This window comes from Planococcus citri, chromosome 4, assembly GCF_950023065.1.
Source record: "Planococcus citri chromosome 4, ihPlaCitr1.1, whole genome shotgun sequence".
Taxonomy (NCBI): domain Eukaryota; kingdom Metazoa; phylum Arthropoda; class Insecta; order Hemiptera; family Pseudococcidae; genus Planococcus; species Planococcus citri.
In genome coordinates this window covers 68,418,085-68,438,939 of record NC_088680.1, presented here as the reverse complement: position 1 = coordinate 68,438,939, position 20,855 = coordinate 68,418,085, and the positions used below count along the sequence as shown (strand labels likewise).

At 33.5% G+C, this 20,855-nt stretch overlaps 1 protein-coding gene across 4 annotated transcripts in view; it reads left to right on the top strand.

Annotated features, from left to right (window-relative positions):
• Nucleotides 1-514: 514 nt before the first annotated feature.
• Nucleotides 515-20,855, top strand: part of FASN3 (Fatty acid synthase 3) — a 40,519-nt gene continuing 20,178 nt past the window's right edge. Inside the window, exons 1-15 of one of the 4 annotated variants that reach the window (XM_065363721.1) lie at nucleotides 516-673; nucleotides 2,573-2,794; nucleotides 2,884-3,036; nucleotides 8,066-8,239; nucleotides 8,323-8,523; nucleotides 8,622-8,860; nucleotides 13,818-14,048; nucleotides 14,130-14,327; nucleotides 14,439-14,576; nucleotides 14,658-14,888; nucleotides 14,978-15,167; nucleotides 15,242-15,471; nucleotides 18,086-18,390; nucleotides 18,481-18,742; nucleotides 18,836-18,944. In XM_065363721.1, coding sequence (XP_065219793.1) covers nucleotides 2,575-2,794; nucleotides 2,884-3,036; nucleotides 8,066-8,239; nucleotides 8,323-8,523; nucleotides 8,622-8,860; nucleotides 13,818-14,048; nucleotides 14,130-14,327; nucleotides 14,439-14,576; nucleotides 14,658-14,888; nucleotides 14,978-15,167; nucleotides 15,242-15,471; nucleotides 18,086-18,390; nucleotides 18,481-18,742; nucleotides 18,836-18,944 — 2,881 coding nt within the window. In that variant the 5' untranslated portion in view covers nucleotides 516-673; nucleotides 2,573-2,574. Of the gene's footprint in view, nucleotides 674-2,459; nucleotides 2,480-2,569; nucleotides 2,795-2,883; nucleotides 3,037-8,065; nucleotides 8,240-8,322; nucleotides 8,524-8,621; nucleotides 8,861-13,817; nucleotides 14,049-14,129; nucleotides 14,328-14,438; nucleotides 14,889-14,977; nucleotides 15,168-15,241; nucleotides 15,472-18,085; nucleotides 18,391-18,480; nucleotides 18,743-18,835; nucleotides 18,945-20,855 lie in introns of those variants that run through there. The other 3 variants (XM_065363719.1, XM_065363718.1, XM_065363720.1) reach the window with 3 other exon arrangements.

The following is a 20,855-nucleotide window of genomic DNA, read 5'->3' as shown; positions in this document are numbered from 1 at the left end:
TAGGTACTCCATCAGCAACACTGGAAGTTAAACGGAAATTGAAAGTTTGAAGAACATACGATTGCGTTTGATGCACATTTAGTGACCTTAGTATGTCGAGAGGATGAACTTGGAAATACATATTTTGTGGCATTTTCCATCCCCGGAGAAAATCTTTGAACCGGCGAGGTCATTCGAGCAATCTAGAAAAATTTCCACTCAGAGTATAAGCTCTCAAGTTACGTCTCAATCTCTCTAACGGCTCTATTGTTCTTTTTAATCGGTATGCTGACGTTGATGAATTTCCTATTTTTTTTTCCTAATCTACTAACGACGAACGAACGAACGTACGAGTATATGGGTATCAATAAAAACAATACTTTTCCGCGATACGAAACGCATTCGATAATTTACATTTGAAAAAGCATTCATTAAAAAAATGAGTCGATTTTGGTTGTTTATGCAAATGCGATTCATGTATTTATCATCGTTGTTGGAACTCGAAGAGGGGAGCGATGCGATCAGCTCATAATTCCATCGCGGTATCTTTTAGTCGAGCATTTTAATTTTACAGTGATGTGGTAATAAACCATCCGTTTAAGAAATAGGTAATTGTTTTATGTTGCTTGGAAGGCGGATCATCTTGCCTTCTTTTTTATTACCTATTTCGACCGTTTATAGGAATTATACCCAGGTATGTGATGTTTTTAGTATTTTTCTAAGTTTACTTACCTACCTACTTTTATTGGGGTTTAATATGGAATAGGTCATTTTCGTTGTACGAGTATCTGAAATAATCATATTAAAGTATGACAATTTGTTTTCGATTGTTGCCTCAGCTCATTTGGATGATTATTTTTCAATGTTGAAACGTTTCGTCGATTTTTTTAAACCAATTTTTGTTTGAAAAAGTGCCTAAAACGTGACTCGAGCTGGCAGGTAACTGATTTTCAGAAACAAATGATAAATCAGAATATTATTTGTTTTAGAAATGAATTAGGTAGATTAAACGTTCATTATCTTCTCTTCTCTTTCTCAAATTAAAACTAAAACAAAAATTTCATCTCGATAAATTCATTCAATTTACCAATAATGTTGAACGAAATTTGATCACATTTTTTTTTATTTTTGGAACGAACGAACGTACGAACGAACACGAGTTTAAATAAGTTGCACAAACAATAAATAAAAAAATTTTGGTAATATTTATCTAAAATCATTTCATGAGGTAAACTATCAATTTTGAATGGCTTCCTGGGATCCTTCTGCATCCTGGCAATGTTCGTGGTGCTTCATCGAGTAATTAGAAAATCAGAATTCTCTTCTATGTCATTTTTTTTCGCTTCTATTCTGTAGATGTAGAAGAATATTCAAGCCAGGTAATATTTTAGAGAGTAGTTCTGTCGTCGATGGATGGTTTTGAACTCTAAAATAAGCAGATGGGAAAATAGAACGAAGGACCAGTTCATTGAACTCATCTCCATTCTTCTAATATCTAAAAACTTCAAGACCTATCTTCTTAAATTTAAATTTCAAGTTGTTGGCTCACTTTTGAAAAAGATTTAGAATACTTTCTGTGAAAAGCTTCTTGAATATTCTTATCAATTATAAATTTTAAAATTAAATAACAACCCAAAACAGAGAATATTTTCTTTATCGTACGAGCAGCGAGTTACCTACTTTGGATGTTGCCATCTTGTGCTGTGAAAGCTAAAATCGATTTATGTTTTGTTGCATGAATTTTTATTAATATTATTAGTTTTTTTTTTTTTTTTTTTTAATAGAAATCATTGTATTGTTTTTCATGGAACCAGAATATCTAAAATTCGACTACAAAATCATTTCGAAACAAAAATTCCAATCGTAAATCATCATTTAATTTCGTGCGCCAATTTCGAGAACTCGATGAATACGTTTTATTTCCCTCAAAGATTCCAAGTACTGTTCTAAATTTCAATATCAATGAACCCTACTGATACACCAAAAAGTACATTATCAATGCAACGATCATTCATTTCGGTATTATGAATATTAATGACGTTTCATCGAGTACCTATCTATCTTCCATTAGCATAAGAAATATGTACTTCATTAACATTTACAGGTTCCGATTCAAAATTCATCGATCGAAGCGTTTGAGCGACTTAAATTTTTAATTATTTGTTTATTTATGATAAATTTGGGCGTGAATGTTTATTTAATAAAAATGAAAATGATGTTGGAAAGCTCGGGGTAAATAAAAACATAGAATTTGCTCGAGTGGATTGCGTGATTTGATGAAAAAATTCATTTCTGGATGGTTTTCTGATGACACATTTTGACTCCGAAATTTCATTCATCGAGTTCTATTGTATTCGTAGCAGAATTTGAGTAGGTTAATTGATAACGTGAATCGTTGGAACGGAATAGTTGATTTTTTTGCGACTGAGAGATTTTTTTTCCCGAACCCAATTGGTGTGAAAGTTTTGTTCTTATATTTTGAAAATTTCATTAGGATTAGGTAGGTAAAGTTTTCATTGGGACATTGGGACAGATGAAAAGTAAAAAAAAATACTTACTCATTGGATCAAATTTGTTGTTTCTGTTTCAGCAGCCATGACCACCAAAGACCCAGTTGTAGCTGCCCGATTAGCTCGTAATCGTGAAATCGCCCTGAAAGCCGGAAGAAAATTAGCTCGATGTAAACCCGGCGAAGAAGTTGTGATTTCAGGAATATCGGGCGTATTCCCCGATTCGGACAATGTTAAACATTTCGGCGAAAATTTACTCGCCAAGAAAGATTTAATCTCAGACGACGACAGAAGATGGAAATTAGGTAAGAATCCGATGCGCAAGAGCTTCATATTTTCTCGTGCTATAAATTATGATCAATAATCTGAAATATGACTCATCTTGTTTTTCCAGAACATCCTGAAATCCCTCAAAGAACTGGTAAATTAAACGAGGTGAATAAGTTCGACGCTGCGTTTTTCGGTGTCCATTACAAACAGGCTCAAACTATGGATCCTATGTCCAGAATATTATTGGAGAAAGCTTACGAAGCGGTTGTTGATGCTGGTATGTTGAATAGCCTTTGAAAATCGATGAAAAAAATGTACCTTAGCCTGCAGTCCTACTGGAAAAAAGTGCTCTAATAAATCAAATTTGGCTGGAGTTTTTGCAAACCGAGAAAAAAATACCTACAGTTGGTTTTTTTTTGTTGATATGGGTCTTGAAAAAGATTCATGCGATCTATCAAAATGCCCCTAAATATTTCGCGAGGGATTTATTTATTTCAATGGGAATTTTTTTTCGAGCATTTTGGAAGAATTCGAGCTCAAAATTGGATCTTGATTTTTGAATAATCTGTCCTGCGACTTGTCAAAATGGATTAAAATACCTATCAAAACTTTTTTTGGACGTTTTTTGTAAACTTTCAAGTCCAAACTTCAGCCATGATTTTATAAAGTGTCCAACGACTTATCAAAATTTTCCATAGAAAATCAGAAATTTTCAGCAATTATTTTTTTTAAAAGTAGGTATGCAACCGCAACCAACGTTGATAAATTGCGTGATCTTTTTTTTCAAAAAATTTGAGCTAATTTTAAGCTCAAACTTCTTATGAAGGCCCCGAAATGTATTTTGATAGAAATTTTTCTGATTTTCTGCTAAAATTTTTGAATGGTCAAAGATCGATTTTTCAGGAATCCCAAAAATCATGACTCATTTTGGTCTAAAAAATGTTCCAAAACCATTTTCGTTGAAATTTTTGATTTTTTTTCAAAATTTTAATCAATTTTGATAAATTGCTTGACATTTTGTCAAAAATCTCAAAAATCATGATCCAGTTTGGGGGGATTAAAATTCTACAAAAACACTCAAAATACATATTGTTCGTTGAAATGTTTGCGATTCTCGCAAAATTTTAACTTATTTTGGTAGGTTGCATGACACTTTATTTGAAAACTCCAAAAACCGTGGCACATTTTGGGGCTCAAAATTCTTCAAAAATGCTCAAAATACATATTGGTCCGAAGATTTTGATTTTTCGCGAAATTTTAACTCATTTTGATAAGCTGCATAGTTTTTTTCGAAATTCCCCGAAACTCGTGATCCATTTTTGAAGTTGAAAAATTCTTCAAAAATGCTCAAAACGTGTTTTGGTCCACAAATTTTTGTTTTTCAAGTTTTAACTAATTTATTCATTTTGTTGGGTCACAATGACTCCTATTTCAAAAAATTTTAATAATCATGACATGATTTTAAAGCTTAAAATTCTTTACAATGCTCAAAATACATTTTCGTCGTCAATATATTTGGATTTCTTTGCGAAATTTCAAACTATTTTGATAGGTCACATGGCACTTTTTCAAAAATCACAAAAATCATAATCCGATTTTATGGCTCAAAATTTTTTAAAATGCTCAAAATGAATTTTTGTCAAGATATTTAAATTCCTCGCGAAATTTCAACCTATTTTGATAGGTCGCACGACACTTTTTCAAAAATTCCAAAAATCATGATGAAATTCTGGGGCTCAAAATTTTTCAAAATGCTCAAAATATTTTTTTGGCAAGATATTTGAATTTCTCGCGCAATTTTAACCTATTTTGATAGGTCGCATGACATTATTTTAAAAATCTCATAAATCATGATCCGATCTTAAGGATCAAAATTTTTCAAAATTCTCAAAATACATTTTTGTGAAGATATTCGAATTTTTCGCGAAATTTTAACCCATTTTGATAGGTCGCATGACACTTTTTCAAAAATCACAAAAATAACTATGAGATTTTGAGGTTGAAAATTCTTTAAAAATGCTCAAAATACATTTTCGTCAAGATATTTGGATTTCTCGCAAAATTTTAACCTATTTTGATAGGTCGCATGACACTATTTTAAAAATCTCAAAAATCATGATCCGATCTTAAGAATCAAAATTTTTCAAAATGCTCAAATTACATTTTTGTGAAGATATTCGAATTTTTCGCGAAATTTTAACCCAATTTGATAGGTCGCATGACACTTTTTCAAAAATCACAAAAATAGGTAACTAGGTATGAGATTTTGAGGTTCAAAATTTTTCAAAATGCTCGAAATACATTTTTATCGAGATATTTGGATTTCTCGTGAAATTTCAACCTATTTTGGTTGGTCGCATGACACAATTTTAAAAATCCCAAAAATCATGATCCGATTTTGAAGCTCAAAATTTTTCTAAAATGCTCTAAATACATTTTTGTCAAGATATTTGGAATTCTCGCAAAATTTCAACATATTTTGACAGGTCACATGACACTTTTTCAAAAACCTTGAAAATCATGACCCAACTTTGAGCTCAGCATTTTTCAAAAATCCTCAAAAAACATTTGCTATGCGTCGAAATCTTTGAATTTCTCGCCAAATTTTGAAACATTTTGATCAGTCACGTGATATTTTTTTGAAAGTATTGAAAATGATGGCTCAATTTTAAGCTAAACTTTTTTCTAAATTGCTCAAAAAATATCTTCCTCATAATCCTCGAATTTTTCGAGAAATTTTAACTCATTTTGATGAGTTTTATGGCACTTTTTCCAAAATCTTAAAAATCATAACTCGATTTTGGGGCTCAAAATTCTTCAAAAATGTTCGAAATATATTTTCGACCGAATATTTTGATTTTTCGCGAAATTTTAACTCATTTTGATAGGCTGCATAACTTTTTTTTCGAAATTCCCCGAAACTCGTGATCCAATTTTAGAGCTCAAAATTCTTCAAAATTGCTCAAAGCATATTTTGGTTGAAAAATTTGTGTTTTTTGTGAAATTATTGTTTATTTATTTATTCTCTTGGGTCACATGACAAATTTTCAAGAATTATAAAAATCATAACACGATTTTAAAGCTCAAAAAGTAATGCAATTTCGTCCAAATATTTTAATTTTTCGTGAAATTTTGACCCATTTTGATATGTCACATGATACCTTTTCAAAAATTTCCGAAATCGTGATAGCTCAAAATTTTTAAAAAATGCTCAAAATGCATTTTCGTCCAAACATTTTGATTTCTCGCAAAATTGTTACTCATTTCATCATTTGATATAGGCTTTATGACCTTTTTTTTCGAAATTCTCGAAACGCATAACCCAACTTTGTAGCTCAAAATTCTTCAAAAATACTCAAAACATATTTTGGGAGACAAATTTTTGTTTTTTGTGAAATTTTAATAAATTAATTCGTTTTCTTTTGTCACGTGACACCTTTTTTTGAAGAGTTCCAAAAATCATGATACGATTTTAGAGCTTAAAATTCTTCAAAAATGCTTAAAATTCTTCAAAAATGCTCAAAATTTATTTTCGTCCAGATATTTTAATTTTTCGTAAAATTTTGACGCATTTTGATATGTTGCATGACATCTTTTCAAAAATTTCAAAAATCATGATACGATTTTGAGGCTCAAAATTCTTCAAAAATGCTCAAAATGTATTTTCGTCCAAATATTTTGATTTCTCGTGAAATATTGACCCATTTTGATATGTCACATGACATCATTTCAAAATTTCAAAAACCGTGACCCGATTTTGAGGCTCAAAATTCTTCAAAAATGCTCAAAAAATATTTTGGTCGAAAAATTCCTGTTTTTCGTGAAATTTTAATCACTTTATTTATTTTGTTGGGTCACGTATAGGACCTTTTCCAACAATCTTTAAAATTATGGTTCAATTTTGAGCTCAACATTCTTCAAAATTGCTCAACGAATATTTTCATCTCAATATTTGAATTTCTCGCGAACTTTTAACCCAATTTTGTAGTCAAATGGCGTTTTTTTCTAAAATCTCAAAAATCATAAATTCAACTTCGACCTCAAAATGTTTCAAAAAACCTCAAGAAATATTCAACTTTTGCGAAATTTTGAGACATTTCGAACTGTTGCACGACATTTTCTCAAAAATCTCGAAAATTACGGCCCAATTTCAAGTTCAAGTTTCTTTTTTTTCAAAATTTTTCAAATTTTTGTAAAATTTTGACCCATTTTGATTTTTTGAAAATTTCAAAAATCTAAATCATGACTCCATTTTAGGCTCAACATTTTTCAAAAATGCTCAAACTAAATTTTCGTTGAAATATTTGGATTTTTTGCAAAGCTGTATTCCATTTTGAAGGTCGCTTTTGAATAATTTCACAATACATAGTTCATTTCTACTCGAAGTAAGGGGAGGGGGAGCTTTAAAATTTGACTACATCCCACATTTGTGCATAAATCATGATATTTGGAATTTTTAAAAAAGTGTAAAATTCAATTATTTCATGGAAAATATTTTTTTGAGTATTTTGAAGAATTTCGAGCCCAAAATTGGGTCATTTGTTCTGAATTTAATGGGTACCGTGTGACCTATCAAAATAGGTTAAAATTTCATCAAAAAAACAAAAATTTCCATCAAAACATTTTTCGAGCGTTTTTGTCGAATATCGACCCCAAAATTGAGTTAATTTTTCGAATAATTATGAAAAAACGTGTCATTTGTCGATTGAACTGTGGACTAGTGAAATTACGCGAGCATGATGAATATTCATGCAAATTTCCAAATCTGAATATTGGAATGATACCTACTTATTGTGAGAGCCAATAAGTCCTGTTTCAACACGCCATATTAAAACGCAAAAACCAAAATTAATCAACAATGGAAAATTTGCTGTATTTCGAGTACCTAATTTATTAGAACTTTTTATGTAACGATTTGAATTGTTATGAGCTCAAATTATAGGCCTCCGAAACTTGGAGAATGAATCATGAAGATCAATATAAACAAATGATCTTAATCTTTGTTCGAAATAGATACTTTATCTGCTCCAAATTCATAATTTTGTTTGTCTTGAACTTGAATTTAATTCGAATCATTGAAATTCTCTGCCACGAAATCTCGTTGAATTAATTTCTTTGTAGTTTCATATCTCGTTTCGCAGAAGGTAGGTGGAGGGAGTTTAAATAAATATTTGAATACGTTCTGTATTATAAATATAGGTATCGAAGTCAAGGATAAAATCATCCACATTTTATTTTGGCACGTTTTAGCTCTTCTAATATTGTAGGTAAATATTCGAAACCCTATTTAAATGATTTTTGCGCAGGTTACAACCCAAAACAACTGAGAGGAACGAAAACCGGAGTATTTGTCGGAGCTTGCTTCAGCGAATCTGAAAAAACCTGGTTCTACGAAAAAATCCAAATCGACGGATTCGGTATTACAGGATGTTCTCGAGCCATGTTAGCCAACAGAATTTCCTACTGGCTGGGCATCAACGGTTAGCATTCTTAACAACCTCAAAGGAGTACTACTCAATGTGACATTACTAACAAATCTGGCATGTGTTTTGCTTACCTATAGGACCCAGTTACACGGTAGATTCAGCTTGTTCATCGAGTTTATACGCCTTAGAACACGCTTACAAAGCAATCAGAGACGGAGTTTGTGACGCAGCTATCGTCGGAGGATGTAATTTATGTCTACATCCTTACGTATCTCTTCAATTCGCCCGTCTCGGTGTGTTGAGCGCTGACGGAAAATGCAAATCTTTCGACGAATCAGGTGCCTACTGCCTACCTATTTTTGCAATTTTCTGATTTGATTAGTACCTATACATATAAGTACGTGTATTTTTATACTGACGATTTTCCTCTTTTCAGCGAACGGTTATTGTCGTTCGGAAACTGTGGCGGTGGCATTTTTACAAAAAATGAAAGACTCTCGTAGAGTCTACGCTAGAGTCGTTCACGCTAAAACCAACTGCGATGGGTATAAAGAACAAGGTATCACTTACCCTTCCGGTCTCATGCAAAAAAGACTTCTGGAAGAGTTCTACGAAGAATGTGAAGTCAAACCAAACACATTGAACTTTGTAGAAGCTCATGGAACCGGTACAAAGGTATTATTCTCAGGTCCATTATCTCAGAGATTGTACTCGGTTACTTTTCAACTAACTAAATTAATGAGTTGGTCACTTTTTTAAAATGTTGGTTGCAAAATTTCCTTTTTTTTTCAAAATTAATAACCACAATTTTCGAAAAAAAATTGAATGGTCTCATTGCTTTTCCGGGTTAGTTTTGGACAAAATACAGCGATTCGCGTGAATTTCAAAAATTTCCACACAAACGGGAAACTTTCGATTTTTTGGATTTTTTAATTTTGAAAAAAGCTGGTCAAAAAGCCACTTTTGATGTGTCACTCTCAAAATCGGCTCAAATGTGGATAAACTCGTTAAACAGGTCGAGTGTAATATACAACTCGATTTTTAGCTGCCCAACTTCATATTCACGCCTTCTGGAGCAAATTCAAAATTCTGGAGAAATTGAAAAATCGCGCTGGATTTGGTTAAATAATATTAGTTTTGGGACTTATTTTAACCATTTTTACTGATCAAGTAGCCTACGTACTTTTAAAAAAAACATAAATCGCCCAAAACAGTCAATTTTGAATTTTCAAAAATTCGCCAAAAATCGAAAAATGAACTTGGGCAGCTGAAAATTTGGGTATGGGGGTTTTAGACTATGCTCTTTCCAAAAATCGCGGTCCTGTTCAAATCGAAGGGTGACACCTCAAGAGGTTCCCTTGTTAGATTTTTTTTAATTTTAAGAAGTATTACACCTGATTTATTATTTCTGAATTTCTCAATGTTTTTTGGTGGATTTTCTCCTGTTTTGATTAATTTTTACCTACACCTTGAATTTTTTTGGTTTTTTTCCAAAATAATTTTTCCATGATTTTGTTCTAAATTATGATGATTTTTTTTCGCCTGAATTTTTGCCGAATGTTATCACCTCGATCGAGTTCTTTCGATTTTTTCGTAAAAATTTTCCCTTAAACTTGTGTGATTTTATTGATCTAATTTTAGTCAAAATTTGTTCGTCGACTTTTTTGAATTTTGTGAGTTTTTTTTTGCACGATTTGGTGATTTTTCTTTCAAGTTTTTATCGTTTTTTCCCAATTTTGACGGGTATTATTCTTTTGAATTTTCGCAAGTTCTCTTTTTTTAGTTTTTCGATGATTTTCCTGGAATTTCTATTTTTTTTTCTTTTCAAATTTTGGTGAAGTAATCTCCAATTTTGACAGACTTTTTAACAATAAATTTTCACGATTTTAGTTTTGTTCTAAATTATGGTTATTTTTTTGCCTTAATTTTGACTGATTTTTCTTTTTTATTTCAACAGTTCTTTTTTCGAGTCTCGTGCTCTAAAAAAACTAGTAATTTTTTTGCTTAATTTTTTGTGGAATTGTCATTTTTCTTCTTTCAAAAGTTACTATTTCCTAAAAATTTTTGCCATTGGTGAGTTTTTTTTTTCATTTTCACCTTTTGAGGTGTATTTTTTTGCATCTTGATACCATTCATTCGTTGATCCCTCTTTCCTTTCCCCTTCCCTCGAAGTTATGGGGAATCGTCCTCCAAATTTCCTATCTCTTTCAATCGTTTTTTTCCAAGTTCAGATTATTTTTCTCTCTTGAATTCTCTTGAGTTTTTCTTGAAATTTTTCGATGATTTTGCTCAAATTGGTTTTGATTTTTTACCGAATTTGAACTTTTAATTCTTGTGAGTGTCTGTGTCTGTTCTGAATTTTCAGTGATTTTTTCTGGACTAAATCATTTTTAGAGTTTTCAATTTTCATCATTTCCACGAATTTTTGTTGAACTTCGTCGATTGGCTTTTTTGTCTAAATTTTTGTTCTTAATTTCGGCGAAACGTTTTTTCTTAAATTTTCGTCATTTTTGTAAAATTTTCTTCTAATTTTGTCCCAAATTTAAGTAATTTTTTTTCTGCCTAAATGTTTACGAAATTCCCCCTTTTATAGTTTTTTTTTTTTAGTTTTTGAGAGTTTGTTTTGGGCTTGAAGAAATTTGATGGTTTTATTTTGATTTTTTGGGAAGTTTTTTAAATTTTTTTTCACGTTTCATTCCTTTTTGAATTCACATAGATTCTATTTTCCAAGTTTTCGACGATTTTCCACGAATTTTCATGTTTTTTTTGCGGCTAAATTTCTGTGAAGTTTAATCGAATTTTTATTCTGGAATTGTCGTGATTTTTTTCAACCTTTTTTTTAGCAGATTTTTGGAGATGTTTTTTTCATTTTGAATTTCGTTTTTGAGTTTTATTCTTAGGAACTTATGATTTTGATTTTAAAAGATCATGCACAGGTTTTTCCTCAACATTATTCTTTGACTAATTTGTTTCTCTCCAGATCTTGATCTTTCCTTTGCTTCCTGTTTTGGTCATTTTTTTCCAATTTCAATAATTCTGTTGTATTTTTTTTTTTTTTTTTGAAATGTGTGTGAATTTTTGTCAAGTTGTGATGTATTTTTATCGTGAATTTGAGGATTTTTTTCTGTTTGAAGCCCAATGCATTTTTTGTATTCAAATTTTTAAAATGATCTTCGCTAAACATAATTTTCCCAAATTTGGATTTCAATCTCCCCCCCCCACTTTACCACTGATCCCAATCTGTTTCCTGTCCTATGATTCTTCTTATTTATGAAATCTTTTAAAATTGGTACATTTTTTGTGTTAAATTTTTAAAATGATTTTGGATAAAAGATTAAATTTTGTTCCTCCCTATTTCGATTTCGATGGACTCCCTCTCTATGTTTTGAGCTTTCGCTAGTTTTTACAAAAATGGTTTTTACTTATTCTAATTTTGATGATTTTTTTGTGTTTGATAGAGTGAGATCTAGCATAACTTGGTAAGAGAGAAATTACCTGAATTCCTACCTACGTGATTAAGTTAAGAAATATTCCCTTAGGTAGGGAATATTAACCTTGCCCAGGATAGCTCAATACTTGGAGAGGTTTCAGTCATACCATCTACCCTTCACAGCAATAATCTCCAATTACCAATAAAGCTCATACTATTTACACGAAAGTGATGATATGTTTATTGTTAATCAGAAATAATATTAAAAAATACACATCAAAAGGTCATAGAGTATAAAATAACTATAGGGTCATTTTATAATAAATAAAAGCTCTGGCTTTCTATTTTACGACGCGCGTTAATAAATTAGACTATAATTAATATACTTTAATGGAAAATAGGCGGTAATTACATACCCTGTGAAACTGTACACAATTTCGGAATATATGGTGACTTACTCACCAGGCACACATACTGTCCACGTTTTCTGCCTCTTTCAGGGGGGCTCACTAATACTAGGCCCATCGGCAGAAATGAATTACACGAAGTACCTTTTCTGACGAGAAGTATTTCCGATGGCCGGCAGGATCAGAGAAATACCCAGAGTAAACGCGACTAAATATGATCATTATTTTAATCACGAAAGAAACGGAATTATCCACTTGATAAAGTGGGCGACATCGGAGAAATAGGGGATGAGTAACCCAGTAGTGGGTACTCATCCGCTTCTAACATACATAAATACACTTTGAGGCTGGTATCCTAAAACCAGAGCTGTGGGACCGAAACGATTTCGGGATTGGATTTCGGTTTCGGGATTGAAATTTTTTCATTTCGGGTTTGAATTTGTTTTGGGATTTGTAATTCAAATTTTTATTTCGGTTTCAGGATTCGTTTTGGGATTGAAAAATTTGTTTCGGTTCCGGGTTGAATCGGTTTCGGTTTCGGGATTTTCATTTCAACCAATTTTAAGCCCAAATTCACTAATAGACCTTGCAGGGGTCCAAAAAATGGGAGGTTTTGACGTGAAAAATCCAATGGAGTGATTATTTTAACGTTTTAAGAGCATGTTTTGCTGAATTCGTCGAGTAATTTTTATTTTAATCTGAATGATTTACAATAAATGATGTAAAATGACCATTTTTCACAATAAAATCGCGGAAAAAAGGAAAAAATTGAAATCCCGAAACCAAAACGATTTTGTTTCTGTTTCGGGATTGTTTCGGGTTCGAAATTATATCGGTTTCGGGATTTTTTCGGTTTTGGGATCAAGAAAAATAACGGTTTCGGTTTCGGGATTGATTTTGGGATCGGATTTGAATCGGGATTCAATCGGTTCCGGTTTCGGGTTAGTTTCGGTCCCACAGCTCTGCCTAAAACCATTGCTTAAAGTTAGGCAATGGCTAAGCAATGCAGGACGCTAGCTTATTGGCTAAGCAACCAACAATCCGGTGCTTAGTTGTTGCTTAAGCGATCATTTTCGTTTTAGGATACTAGCCTGAGACCAAGAACCGACCTTCGCGACGATCTAATTCAAGATCTATTAAATTCAACTTAATTGGAAATGCATCTTATTTGGAAATACAACTAGTTTGGCTCGTGGCCGTGTTGCTCTATTTATAGTCGTAGGTGCATCCTTCAATGCGCTTGCCGCGGATATTGATGACATTGAATTGTTATCAAAACATAGTACAGTGGAATCGCGATAACTCGAACTCCGTTAACTCGAAAACCTCTGTACATAACTCGAAGGTCTGTGTCTTCAACTCCCCATAAGACTCAATGCAAAATTCACCTCGTTATCTCGAAAACTCCGATAACTCGAAGTCAACTCCTTTCCCTTCAGCTTCAAGTTATCGAGGTTCCACTGTAGTAGGAGTAGCGATGTAGTAGGAGTTATCACATTACCATACTTGCAGTTTAAGGGAGTTATTATTTTAATCATCGCTACGGCGATGCTTCTTTTAATCATCTCTAAGGCGATGAAGGCATATTTCCTCATATCATGTTTTTTGAAGAAAGCTGCTAGTGAGGTTTTCGTTACCTAGTTTCTTTTTGTTTACATTAAAAATTTTTTGGTCACTTCTTCCTTATTTTTTGGTCTATTAAAGTTACTTTTTTTGAGAAAAATTCGAGTACAATCTTCGATTATCTCTTTTTATCTGTATTTCTTCATTGATTAATTATTTTTTTCTGCTCTAGGTCGGTGATCCCGAAGAAGTCAATGCTTTAGAACAGGTATTCTGCCCAGGACGTACCACTCCCCTGAAAATCGGCTCGGTTAAATCGAATATCGGTCACTCAGAACCTGGATCCGGTTTATGCAGTGTGACCAAAGTCGTACTCGCCTTCGAACTTGGAATGATTCCACCTAATATCAACTTGAAAACACTTCGTTCCGATATCGAAGCTTTCCATACAGGAAAAATTACCGTAAATATGACAATTTTTGGTAAACCAAATTTCAATTTTTCCACAAAAATGTACCTTATTCGAAATTTTTCTCATTTTTAGGTCGTAACTGAACCAACTCCTTGGGAAGGAGGATTAGCCGGAGTTAACAGTTTCGGATTCGGTGGTGCCAATTGCCACGTTTTGTTAAGTTCGAATCCAAAAAATAAGGTCGATAATGGCACGCCTTTGGATGATTTACCACGTTTGGTATGCACTTCTGGTCGTACCGAAGAAGCCGTTGATGTCATTTTAACCGATGTAAGTCCATTTTGTGGTGATAAAAATTAAAAAGATGGTCCAATTGGTCCAGTTTCTCGATAAGGAGATCAGTATAGGCAACTATTGATAATTTGATACATTTTTTAACAGTTAGAAAACAGAACATTGGATGCAGAATTCGTTAGACTGCTTCACGAAGTTCACAGCGAAGATATCCCCGGCCATATTTACCGTGGATATACAATTTTAAAGAAAGAAAGCCAACCTGAACCAGTCAGACATATCGAAGTGTGTACTCAAGTCGTTATACATATTAATCGCCTTGTATTAAAAAAAAAAATTCTCAACCTTGTGTCATTTTTTCTTCAGTATTTCCCCGGAGAAAGAAGACCAATTTGGTTCGTTTTCGCTGGAATGGGTTCCCAATGGCCTGGAATGGGCAAAGATCTCATGAAAATCCCAGTTTTCGCCGAATCCGTCCAAAAAAGTCACCAAACACTGAAACCGAAAGGAGTCGATTTGATCCGAATCATCACCAATAATGATCCTAAGACTTTCGACAATATTTTAAATTCTTTCGTCGGTATTGCCGCCATCCAGGTACCTACTTATTAATTTTTTTCAATATTTTATCCTCAAATAAAATGTGTGATAAGTTTTTATAATTGAACTTGGATTTTTCTTTCTAGATCGCTCTTGTCGATCTACTGAGAGCTATTGGATTAAAACCAGACGGTATTATTGGACACTCTGTAGGAGAATTAGGTTGTGCCTACGCTGACGAATGCTTTACAGCCGAACAAATGATCCTGGCCGCTTACTATAGAGGTTTAGCTTCCCTGGAGACTGAATTTATTCACGGATCTATGGCTTCGATTGGTACGTCCATAAAAAACTGTAGGTAGTATTTTTTGTTAGATCATTTTTGAAACAGATGTGGATTTTGTTACCAGGTGTGGGATACGATACTGCGAGACATTTGGTACCTTCGGATATCGATATTGCTTGCCATAATGGTCCAGAAAGCTGTACGGTATCTGGTCCTTCGGAATCTGTTAAGAAATTCGTTACATCGCTTCAAGAAAAGGGTATTTTCGCCCGAGAAGTTAAAGTGTCCAATATCGCTTATCACAGCAGATATATCGCTGATGCTGCTCCGAAACTTATGTCGTATTTGAGAAAGGTAGGCACTTACCTATCTAGACGAGCTATTTTTCCATATCAAATCGACCAAAAAAAAAATCATGACTCGAGTTGACATCTGAAGTTTTCAATTGAAAGCTCGAGTTTCGAAATTGGACTGTAATTACGTAAGAATTACCATTCGATGAAATTTCCAAAGTAGAGACTCTCGAAATATCGGTTTTCAAGAATCAACATCAAGAGCACTTTTTCCAATTTTGAAATTAATTTGACCCTAAACTCAAAATTGGGCATCCTCGTAGAGAACTTGGGCCTTGAAGAAATGAAAAACACAACGAGGGTATCGAGATACAGGGTTTTGAGGGAGCTGATTCTGATTCTGTGACCCAGGTTGACCCTAAATTCAAAATTGAGCCCCCTTGATGAGGGCTTAGGGGCCAGAATTCTGAAAAATGCAATAGGAGTACAGAAATTTAGGTTTTTGGGAGTCCTGATTCAAATTCTGATATCAGTTTGATCCCAAAATCAAAATTGAACCCCTTCTCCTCGAGCCTTCTAAAAAAATATGTAGCTGGGGCCCAAAATAGTGAAAACATGCAATCGAAATGCACGTTTTTGAGCGAGCTGATTCTGATTTTGTGAGCAGGTTGGCTCAAAAATCAAAATTGAGACCTCTTTTGATGAAGGCTTGAGGTCCAAAATTCTGAAAAATGCAATATGGGTATTGAAATTTAGGTTTTCTATGGCCCTGATTCTAATTCTGATATCAGTTTGATCCCAAAATCAAAATTGAACCCCTTCTCCTCGAGTCTTCTGCAAAAAATAGCTGGGGCCCAAAATTGTGAAAAATGTAATCAAAATGCACGTTTTTGAGGGAGCTGATTTTGATTTTGTGAGCAGGTTGACTCAAAAACTAATCTTGAGACCCTTTTTATGGGGGCTTGAGGTCCAAAATTCTGAAAAATGCAATATGGGTGTTGCAATTTAGGTTTTCGAGGGCCCTGATTCTAATTCTGATGTCAGTTTGATCCCAAAACCAAAATTGAACTCCCCCCCCTCGAGCCTTAGAAGGGTGCTGGTGCCCAAAATCACGAGAAACGTAATATGTGTATTGAAGTACAGGTTTTTTGAGGGGGCTGATTCTGATTTTATGACCAGGTTGACCCAAAAACCAAAATTTGGCCCCCTTTTGATAAAGGATTGAGGTCCAAAATTCTGAAAAATGCAATATGGATATTGGAATTTAGGTTTTTGAGGGCCCTGATTCTAATTCTGATATCAGTTTGATCCCAAAACCAAAATTGACCCCCCCTCCCGACCCTTGGAGGGGCGCTGGGGCCCAAAATTATAAAAAATGTAATGTGTGTATTGAAATACTTACAGGTTTTTGAGGGAGCTGATTCTGATTTTATGACCAGGTTGACCCAAAAACCAAAATTTGGCCCCCTTTGATGAAGGCTTCTGAGGCCCAAAATTCTGAAAAATGCAATCTGGGTATTGAAATTTAGATTTTCGAAGGCCCTGACTCTAATTCTGACATCACTTTGATCCCTAAATCAAAATTAAGCCTCTTCATCTCGAACCTTGGATAAAAGATGGGGCCCAAAATTGGGAAAAATGCCATTTGGGTACCAAAATACAAGTTTTTGAGACTGCTGGTTCCAATTCTGTAACCAAGTTTGACCTTTAAACCAAAATAAGCCCTCTGGATGAAAATTTGGACCCAAAATTTTGAGAAATATAATTTGGCTATCAAAATTGTAGATTTTTCGTATCGCTTATTCTTATTCTGAATTCAATAATTCGACATCAAAATCACAATTGAGCCTCTATGATGAGTGCTTGGGATCCAAACTTGTGAAAAATGCAATATGGTATCGAAGTGAAGGTTTTCAAGGGCGCTGATTTCGATTTTAAACCTCATTTGACCACAAAATCAATCCTGAGTCCCCCCACAGGCCCCAATAATAAAAGGCTTGAAGATAAACATCTTTAAAAACAGCAAATTTGGTATTGAAAGGTTCGTTTTTATGGACTCTGATTCTGGTTTCTGAATCCGATTTCGACCCAAACTCGAGATTGATTACATTTTCGAAATTTTAGGGCCAAAATTTTCTCTGGAAGACTCAAATTTGATTTTCGAATGGATTTCAAAGTCAGAATCAGCGACTTCAAAAACCTAAAAATGCTAATACGTTATTTTATTTTTTCGGTAGTTCGAAATTTTTTCACTTTCTCTCCTCTCTTTAGACACTCCAAATCCACGTAGCCAAAATTTTGGGTGCCGAAGTTCATTTTTGGATTTTGGATGAATTTTTGAAAATTAAAAAAATTAAAAAAGAACAATAAATGGTGATTTTCCGATTTTTTCTAAAAAATATTTTTTTAAAAACACAATTAAACTGAGTAATGTGAATAATTGCTTTATTTCGACCACTCCCTCTCCTCCCCTCCCCTCTTTACTAAGAAAACTACCTGTTTTGGGGCCACTCTTGAGCCTTCAGCGAGTTTGCAATTTTCTCCAAAAATTTCAAATTTATTTGGAAGTGCCAAAAGTAATCATGACTTTGAAACCACGATCGAATTGCGTTGGAATGAATCATCGAGTAACTTTAACAACATTTTTAACGAAGAATTTTCCTATTCTCTCTTAGATCATCCCCGAACCCAAACTACGTTCAAGCAAATGGATAAGTTCATCGAACCTGGAAGCCGACTGGAATAAAGAAAAAGCCAAATACTCGTCCGCCGAATACCACACCAACAACCTTCTCAGCTCAGTGTACTTCGAAGAAGCCTCTCATAACGTTCCAGCTAACGCCATAGCTATCGAAATCGCTCCCCATGGTCTTCTACAAGCCATCTTAAAACGATCCTTGAAAAAGGACGTTATCAATATACCTTTAACTTTGAGGAATCATCCCGATAATTCGGAATTCTTACTAGCAGCTTTGGGAAAGTAAGTTTCGCCCAATTCTTCCTCTAGTCACATATCTACACTAGATAGGTATAAATTGAACGAATTTTCTAATCGTATGGGTATTTTCAGAATATACGAAGCTGGCGGCAATTTCAATTTGGCCAATTTATATCCCGCCGTTGAATTCCCAGTCAGTCGTGGTACACCTATGATCGCTCCTTTGGTTAGATGGGAGCATAGCGAAGATTGGTACGTTACTTCGTATCAAATGCAAGAAAAAATCAAATCCGGAGAACGTTCTGTGGTTATTTCATTGAAAGATGACGAACTCGAGTATCTATCTGGTCACGTTGTCGATGGAAGGAATCTGTATCCTGCTACTGGATATTTGGTAAACGGATCAGGCAATTTTTATCCTCAATATTATATCGTACTACCTACAATACATATTTTCTAACTGGAGTCCATTTTTCGTACTATGCAGATGCTGGCTTGGGAAACGATCAGTTTAATGAGAGGAGAATTATATTCCGAAGTTCCAGTGGTGTTTGAAAACGTCAGATTTAACAGAGCCACAAATATTCCCAAAGAAGGTTTGATTTGATCCTAAACCCTTTAAGACCTGAGAAGAATCTTACGAATGAAAATTGAAAAATTTCGTTATTTGAGAAGGAGTATTACCTAACTTCGTTGAGCAGATTTTTTTAAAGGTTTACTCAAAGTTTCATTTTCGAATTTGAAGATATGCTCAAATGGGCATGTTTTTCATCTTGATTTCCAAAATAAATTTTCGATTTAGGGACACGAAAATTTTCTAAAAAGTTTCTCCAAGTAATACCTACCTACAAAAAAGTCAGAAAATTTTGAAAAATATAGATATCACTTCAAAAATTTTTGAAGTCAAACTCCAAAATTTTGAGAAAAAATAAAAAATGTTTTTTGCACAAGTTTTGACAATTGCCAATGTGAGAGTAGATAACATAATTTTTAAATCAAAAAAATTATTGGTCAAAAATAAAAACATTGGCTGTGGGGATTTTTATTTGAAAAAAAAAATTATTTTGGAAATTCTCCAATTTTGACGAAAATTTTGAAATGTATGCACCTACAAGTACCTACCTATCTACAGTATGACACAAAAGTAGTGCTCGGTGGCTTTTATTTTTAAGTGGAAAGAGCTTGCGAGATAAATGAAGCGGCGTTTAGTAGAAAAAAATAAGGGCTTTCAAAAGTGACCTTGAAAATTCCAGGCCCATGCATCGGAGTGTGCACAAATTGAAAAACCGGTTTGGTCAAAAAATTCAAACTGGTTTTTTATGGGCCAATGTATTCTACACATTAAGGCGACAAAAACGTGATATGAATTTTTTGAAACCGGTTTATTAATTTGCAACCAGTTAACAAAAATTACATAAAAATTGAAGACCGAGAAAAAAGCTTGAAACAAAAGTTGTAGGGTGTGAAAAATAACACATTTTGTTCAGTCACATTTTGAAACCGGTTCATCGGTTCGCATTTAGCAACCAGTTTTTGACAAACACTTAAAAATTATGTAGAGATAGAGAAAAAAGCATGGAACAAAAGTTGTAGAGCGTGAAAAATAGAACTACATATTTTCGCTGATCAGGTTTTGAAACCGGTTCATTGATTTGCAACCAGTTAACAAAAAATACCCAAAAATTGTCGGTAGAGAAAAAAAGCTTGAAACTAATGTTGTAAGGTGTGAAAAATTACACAATTCTGTCTAATCACATTTTGAAACCGGTTCATTGGTTCGCATTTAGCAACCAGTTTCTGACAATCACCTAAAAATTGGAGAAAGAGAAAAAAGCTTGCAATAAAAGTTGTAGAGTGTAAAAAATTGAACCATTTTTGCTGATCAGATTTTGAAAATGGCTAATTAATTTGCAACCAGGTAACTTTCGATGGCTTGCTGCGAATTAATGAACTGGTTTCAAAATCTGATCATCGAAAATAATACAGCAGTTTAATTTTTCACACTCTGCAACTTTTGTTTCAAGCTTTTTTCAGTGTCTACAATTTTTGGGTAATTTTTGATAACTGGTTGCAAATTAATGAACCGGTTTCAAAATCTGATCAATAAAAATGGTTCAATTTTTTACGCTCTACAACTTTTGTTTCATGTTTTTTTTATCTATCTTTAATTTTTAGGTGATTGTCAAAAACTGGTTGCTAATTGCTAAATGCGAACCAATGAACCGGTTTCAAAATGTGATTGAACAGATTTGTGTAATTTTTCACACCCTACAACACTTTTGTTTCATGCTTTTTCCTCTATCTCCAATTTTTAGGTGTTTGTTGAAAACTGGTTGCTAATTAATGAGAACCACTGAACCGGTTCCAAAATGTGATTAGACAGAATTGTATAATTTTTCACGCCCTACAACTTTTGTTCCAAGCTTTTTCCACTATCTACAATTTTTAGGTAATTTTTGATAACTGGTTGCAAATTAATGAACTGGTTTCAAAATCTGATCAGTGAA